The 7,992-nt window shown below is 40.8% G+C and overlaps 1 protein-coding gene across 1 annotated transcript; it reads right to left on the bottom strand.

Annotated features, from left to right (window-relative positions):
- Window positions 1-1,059: 1,059 nt before the first annotated feature.
- Window positions 1,060-2,604, bottom strand: LOC309568830 (uncharacterized protein; the record flags this gene model as incomplete). The annotated part of the gene is made up of 1 exon (XM_082274616.1): window positions 1,060-2,604. The coding sequence occupies one exon, from the start codon at window positions 2,602-2,604 to the stop codon at window positions 1,060-1,062; it is 1,545 nt and encodes a 514-aa protein (XP_082130742.1).
- Between the last annotated feature and the right edge of the window lie 5,388 nt (window positions 2,605-7,992).

Genomic DNA, 7,992 nt, shown 5'->3' with positions numbered 1-7,992 from the left:
GCCCCATGTGACTTTGTACATATACGCGTGAGCGTATACACAGTGGTACATGACAGCCCACTCCCTCTCTCCTCCATGCCCACTAATCAGCTACACACAATGGGGGCAGGAAATTACATGAAGATTAATGGAGGCTTTACCTCCCTTTTATTTGAAGACACTGGCTGGAGGGGCGTGACACAGCCTATAACTGGCAGAAATCTGCCAACACCATGTCATTGCCACAAAATGAATAAAGATTTGATTTCAAATCTATATTTGTTTGACAATTTAAAACAGTTTGAAATTTTTAATAATTTTTACTCTGTATTCCAAAGGCAAGTATTTATTTATTTTTTATTTTGAACATGTGACCAGCATCAGAGCACTAGAAGCTCCTCCTGCTTATGTTTCCCTGCAGACAGGCTAGGAAAGATCTGGGTCATGTTACAGCTGTAGCTAGATTAGGAAAATGGTACTTAGATTTTTTTAATTGAAATAATTACAGCGCCATCATCCATATACAGAAATGGAAGGGACTGTTAGTGTCTGGAACCCCTGGTCCCGATGATAGTCCCGGACTATCTATAACTTCTTTGCTCGTTTTGTGTCTTGCAGGCCTGGGAGGCTGGTTTCTGGAAGTTACACAGACGGAGACAGATGTATAGTGAAACCAAGCTCTCAGTTTATTATAGGCTCGTTGTGGTTTATATAGTAAAGAGTAAGGGCATATAGCATAAGTATAGGATACTTGTTACGTTCTTATTGGTTAAACAGTTTAAGGAAACCAAGCGTCATTTCGGGAAATAAGCGAGTACACTTAATACCATATAGGGCATATAGCTTATTGCTAGAAACGCCTGACATGATTTCATCAAAAACCACAAACAGAAACTTGCCATAACTGTAACACGTACACATTTGCAAAGCTTGTATAACTAAGATACATAGAAAATGGAGTGGGAACATACAAAATGGAGGGCAAATAAAATTGATACCTCCCCATCTCCCACAATCCCCTCTTAAAATCAATAATCTTCCCAATTGATTTTCCCAGAAAAAAAAACCCTGTGTCACTCCCTAGATAGTAAGGTTACTCTTTCCCTTTTGTTTGTGACTCTTGACATACTTAGTATATTCATTAGGGCTGTTAGTTGGGGGTCTCTTGCAGCCTGCAATTTGGTGGGATAGCATTGAAATATTCTTCACCTTTGGCCTGGAAGCTCTAGCAATAATACACATTACCAGCTTGAAGCATGCAAATAGAAAAAGCAAAAAGAGCAGGACCATGATAACGGTCATAGCAATATTTTTCAACCAGGAAAATATTCCTCCGACTCCAAACTCTACATTACTAAAAGGACTCCATGTCTTAGCAATATTCCTGGCTTCCTGTTGCAGCTTATCTACTTCCTTCCTATGTTGTGCAATAATATCATAATAATCAGGGATCTCAACAGAAGTGTTGTGTATCCATGTGCAGCATTCATAACCCTCCGTAACTTCACATAACCCAGTAAGAGCAGCACTCATACTTTCTATGGCTAGGTCATGGAGCTCAAGTTGTTTCTTAATTGCCCTCACTTCTATATTTAATTTGGTAATGTCTCCTGAGTTCTTATCTAGGATGTCATCGAGAATTTTAGAGTAATTATTCAACCTTTTCATCATGTCTATTCCCCATCCGGTCCATGAGGGGAACCAGGCCCATACCATATCCTTTTCAAGGAATAATTCCCTTTTATTGCGGTGTTTGAGGGGGTACCTAGGATACATACTAGCTTCGAGGAGATGTCCTCCTTTGTTGTCTCCCACTACACCCATGATGGGAACTAGGGATGCGAGGTAACACCACCCTTGGGGTGCAATAGGGATCCAAGGGTGACAAATCTTTCCACAACAAATATAAGTACTGTTTCCCAAGGCTAGGGGACGTTTGTGAAATATTGCCATTATTTGGTCAGAATAACTAGACCAAGCTAAATTTGACAACAACCGTCCTACTGGGGAAGAGGAAGTGGAACTGGAGTTAAGAAAGTTCATCAGAGTGGCGTTTAGGGCTGGTTCTGAGGTGTGCCAGAAGGAGCTGTCCATCGAGGTCATTGAGAAATTAATCTTAGTTTGCCGGCACACTTCAGCTCCCTTGGTGGAGTTTCCCAACCTAAAACACCAGTCTGGGGAATGACTTCTACCAATAATTTGGAAAGTGAGGGTATCATTTGAGAGTGTTCTCGTGACATTGGTGAGGACAACAGGAGGTGTACCATTTAGAAAAGGGGTGAAGTTTAAAGGTATCGCTACTAGGGGGATTCTAGCTGTGCTAGGATGGAGTTTACTACATATCCAACATTTTTCATATCCGGACTTCTGGGCATAGGCATACTTAAATTGCAACAATGACATTTTATCTGTAAGACTTTTTGAGCTTTCATCTCTCTTTTGTCTGTTATGTGCATTACTCTGTGTTGGGGTGTTGGAAGCTCCGCAAATGGCCTGTAGCCCTACTAGGTCTTCTGGATGATAAATACAGTTAGTGGTAACCCATACTACAGAGAAGACTGAAAATGATACGAGTCCTATAAGTAGCCAAAGTTTTCCAGAATCTGGTGCTATTGGGAATGTCATTTTTCTACAGGGTCAGGGCCGCCTGCCTCTGAAAAACCCCCTTTTCTTGACTATCCTGTTCGAGGTCAGAGTCGTCCACTCCCGTTAGTACCTCTCTTGCTTCTGGACCTTCCTGTTCAAGGTCAGGGCCGTCCGCCCCCGTTAGTACCTCTCTTGGGTCTGGATCTGGACTTGCTTCTGGGGGTGGAGCCTCCTTTACCAATTTCACTCGAGTAGCATGGATCCAGGCTTGTTGGTTCTCCACAAGGACAGCGATTCTGGTCACTGCGACTACCTTTGTCTTTTGGTCCAAAACGAAATCCAGCCTTGGTCTTGTGATGCTACTTCATCTCCTTCCCTCAAGTGATGGGTTGATACCTGTGAAAAGAAAAGAAAGGTGCGAGCAACTTTTTCGTTCCACTTGATTCAAAATTCCAATTTACTTTTTCTCAACTCGTCTTTGATTGTCCTATTTATCCTTTCCACTGTACCTGAATTCTGGGCAATGCAAATAGGAGCACTATTACGGGGTATACATGGTTTCCCCTCTTTGCAAATTAATCCTGTTATAGGATTCTTTTGCAAGACAGGATAACCCCAGTCCTCCAATTCCTCAGCAGTGGCTGAGGCTTGTAGATCTGTGATCAACTGGGCATCATCGGGGAGGATGTGGGTTAGGACAGGCATTTGTTTTAGGGCTCCTAAAGGTAACTGTTGTGCGGCTGCTTTTGCTATTTTGTCTGCTAGTGCGTTGCCCTTGGAGATGTCATCAGTACCTCTGGTATGTGCCCTACAGTGAATGATAGCTAACTCTGAGGGTAACAACATAGCCTGAAGAAGGTTGGTGATGAGCTCTTTCATCATGTCTGCACGGGGTTAAGTGACACTTTCAATAGTTTCCAGGCAGTCATGTGGTTCTTGGCCCATATCATCTGCTGAACCCATCTACTATTGACTAAAAGGAACTCTTATTTCTCCCCTGCTTTGGGCCTATATGTGAAAACCTATTTGTAGATGTGTGAATGGGGTTGATGGGTATTGGAGATGCTCATGTTTGGCCTTATATGTTTGGATTGTTTGTACCTAATACAGGTGATGCATCTAGCAACATATGCTTTCATGAATTTAGATGGGTTTGCAAATAAAAAAAACTGCCAGTAATACTGTATATGTTCTTTCCCACCCCCTGTGTCCTATTCCATAATACTAGGCAATAAACAGTGGGGCGCTAGCTGCGGGGATACAAGATCTCCCCTCTTTTAGAAAAAAGCCGTTCTCAACTTTTTCTAAAACATCACCCAAGTCCTTAAAACCTGTTCTGTAGCATGTTGTGGTGTAACATAACGTTTATTACCAGTAGCCCATTTAAAACTGGGGCCTACCTAGGGCAAATGATGTGGCCATCCCTATTACCATCTCACAAGATGCTATGTGCTATGTTCAGAGTCACTTCAGGCATGCCTTTAGGCCTGGACTGCGACCATCTTTGGATAAAAACTTATAGGGCAAAGTTTACCACCATACTCCTGGGCAAGTACACCTGTCATGGTCTTACAATTGTCCCTTGCATAAACACAAAACATTTTTCCATGATTTGGGAGGCCCAGTGCAGGCGCTACAACCATAGCAGTTTTCAGATATATAAACGCATTTAACATTTCTGGTGACATTTCTGGACCTGTGGTTTGTCTCAAAATGTTATTATAGATAGGAGTAGTCCGGATCCATAACAATCAATGATCCTGTGGGCGGGCAAGACCCACTGTGGGCTGGCAAGACCCACTAGAGCAGCAGCTCTTATGTGACTGACTCTACTATCACTCTCTGTGAGAACAAAACCAAGGTGAACAACACTTTCCTGACACCGCTGTCATAATTCCTGTGACACTTTGTGTCCACATACATGTACATTTCAATAAACTCACTCGCTCTGACTGGCCTCCACAGAGTGACTACATATGTCATATACATATTGTAGCGGGACTGAACCATGAGCAGGTGTCCATCCCCTCTTGCATGGTCTGGAGAACTATAGAGCGGACAATTGAATTGTCTGCTTGGCCCTAAGGCATTTCTACACCAGGTAAGTTACCTTGACTGAAAAATAAGAAACAAAGATGGCTGTGTCTCCTCGTCCAATAGGACGCTTAAAAAAACACACTACTTAAACCAATCACTGTAAAGTGGGTAACATCGGATGGTATGGCTGTCAGTAGAGATGGCATATCAGATACCACTTGCATGCTATGATCAGATAAAGAACTAAAAACTTTTTGGCTTAGTGCCAATTTTCAAAAAAAACTTTATTATTTTTTTTTTTTTTTTTTTAGAAACTTCTGCTAGCTGCAATTGCAGAAGTGACCATTACTTCCTCTCACACGGAAGGAAATTTACTAGTTTTAAATGAATCTGACACACAAACATTTTCTGCTTGTTTGAGATAATATAATGGCTGCAAAGAAAACGACATCTGCCTTGGAAAACGAAACCGTGGGGTGCAGGTGTGGTCAGGGGCATTTGTAAGGTAATATTGGTTTTAGTAGCCCAATCAGAAACGTGCTGTTTTATAATTAACATGTACTGTGACTTTAAATTACCGACAAATTATTGAATCCTAAGACTGTGCTACTCCGCAGTGACACTTAACCACAGCTTTAAGGCTATGTTTCCACTATTGCGGCTACAAAGTCACACGACTTCAAGCGCAAGTTTGTAGTGCAATTTGTTTGCAGCTACTTCTGGGGACCCCAGCGCGACCTCCTTCTGTGAGGGACAAGTTGCCCTGAAGTCGCCCAAAAGTAGTGCAAAAACCTTTTTTCAAGTTGCTGCGACTCAAGTCGCAGCAGTTTGAGCGGTCCTATTTGTAAATAATGGGTTTTGACCTATCATGCGACTTGACATGTGTCAAGTCGCACAACAAGTCGCAAAAGTGGAAATGGAGCCCTAGAGTCCAAAACCACCAAACAGTTTCACCCGTCTACCGGTCTACAGGCAATTGCTGTGGGTAAAGAACTTTCACTTATATTAGCATCTCCAATTTTCCCCGCTTTTTCCATGTACTTTATATTACAACTCCCTATTTTTTCCTGACCATCTTGCTTGGTTATCTATCCAAGGGTTAATAAATGTGCATCCACCAGAGACCCAGGCGACATATCTCGCCTCGATCAGGGGGGATGGGTTTTGTTTGGTTTGATACTTCCTCATTCTAAAGATATTACAACTAAACATTTACTGAAAGAGAATGCGGACGGACAGAACTCTTTTTTCTGTAATTTACTTGTCTTTAATTAGGCAAACGTTTGTACTACATAGTTGAAGGTAAATTTCAAGAAAACTGCACTGAAAATTGTAAGAAAATTGTATCATGTATGGCCAGCATCAGACCTAAACCTTCAGTATAATTTCACAAAACCATAAACAAAATCCAATATTCTCTCACTTAACAAAACATGTCTCTAAGATTTACACATTCACAAAATCACTTAAATGTATCTGGGTCCTTAGATCCTTTTTATGGTTAAAAACCCTCCTGAAAAGCCACTTGGTGTATGTATATTAAACCTTATACTTTTTTTTTTTTTTTTTTGACTCTGAATGTCCCCTCTTGGAACAACCAAAAAAAAACTTTTCCGAGTCTTGACTGATACTCCCAGGTATAGTGGCTATCAAGAAGGTTTTCCTACCATTATAGACAAACAAACAATGCACATAATAAACATTTATCTTAATTTGTCTTACGATCGGTCAGTCAATTTTTACAGTAATAATGAGACTGTCGCTATCAGGAACAGTGTGTTATATTAACAGTCCGCAGGCGCAATTTTTTACAAGTCATATATAATTATAACTATAACTATAACTAAACCTTTTGGGCCACACAAACAAATTATCTTACACTTCTATGCGACAGAGAAGGAAAGCTTAAAGATTTTTCAGACACAAAACGAGCAATTTCTCTAACACTTCTTAAGTCTCCCTGAGACTAAAAATATTTCCCTGAAATATTTCAATTATGGGTCTGTTGCGTGTGTTCCCGGAACACACCAACCCCCTTGGTTCACTTTGATATGATTTTAGTCAGTGTCCCGCCCCGGAGCCACACTACAATCGGCTGTATAGAAAAGGATTTTTCTACTTACCGAATGAGCGTGGTTGTCCGCGAGGGATGACTTTCATATCCCGGCATACGAGCCCCCAGCTGTTAGTGTCTGGAACCCCTGGTCCCGATGATAGTCCCGGACTATCTATAACTTCTTTGCTCGTTTTGTGTCTTGCAGGCCTGGGAGGCTGGTTTCTGGAAGTTACACAGACGGAGACAGATGTATAGTGAAACCAAGCTCTCAGTTTATTATAGGCTCGTTGTGGTTTATATAGTAAAGAGTAAGGGCATATAGCATAAGTATAGGATACTTGTTACGTTCTTATTGGTTAAACAGTTTAAGGAAACCAAGCGTCATTTCGGGAAATAAGCGAGTACACTTAATACCATATAGGGCATATAGCTTATTGCTAGAAACGCCTGACATGATTTCATCAAAAACCACAAACAGAAACTTGCCATAACTGTAACACGTACACATTTGCAAAGCTTGTATAACTAAGATACATAGAAAATGGAGTGGGAACATACAAAATGGAGGGCAAATAAAATTGATACCTCCCCATCTCCCACAGGGACAATGTCAATTAAACAGTGTGTCCGCAAAGCACAGGGTAGATTTTACAAAGTGTACCCTTCCAAAACCTTTTTTCGTCACGATAACCTTAGTGTGGCTTGAGTTTTCTTTTTGTTTTTAGCACTTTCATGCTCAACATGGAAAAAAATGCTTTTGACCCCTGCCAAGCTGTTTTGGATATCAAGCAGCTGAAAATGCTTCTCTCCAGACAGCTCTATGAAGGAAGAGGAACAGGTGGACTCCAAAGATTAGGAAAAAAAAAGTATCCATATGGAAGAAAAGATGTTGCTAAAATCAATGTAATTTACATTAGAGATTCAGAAGAAGGCTGTGTCCCAAGGGCAGCGTGTACTGAGGACTAGAAAAGAAGAAAGGGTGAATTTTCCATGTGCTTAAAGTATGATCAAAATGGTATGGCAATAGAGGTTATCTTTATAAAATCTTTTTACCTTTGATAAATCTAAATTTTGAGGAAATTGCATTACAAGACAGACAAGAAAATCAACTTGTTTGGAAATTGCATTACAAGACAGACAAGAAAATCAACTTGTTTTTTTTTTTTAAGCATCTCCCATATATTTTAGGCATTTTATAACATATTTGTGTTCCGTAATCTGGACCTTAAGCTAGAGCAACTCTACAATGCTCTTGTGACAAACGCTGAGAACCTGAATTTTGTGATCACTATTATTTTTCCACTAATGTGGTAGCTTTATTTTCTGAAGCTTTG

Source organism: Pelophylax lessonae (genome assembly GCF_965119305.1).
Source record: "Pelophylax lessonae genome assembly, chromosome: 12".
Classification (NCBI taxonomy): Eukaryota; Metazoa; Chordata; class Amphibia; order Anura; family Ranidae; genus Pelophylax; species Pelophylax lessonae.
The sequence above is the reverse complement of the archived record's forward strand: the minus strand, read 5'-3'. Positions and strand labels throughout refer to the sequence as shown.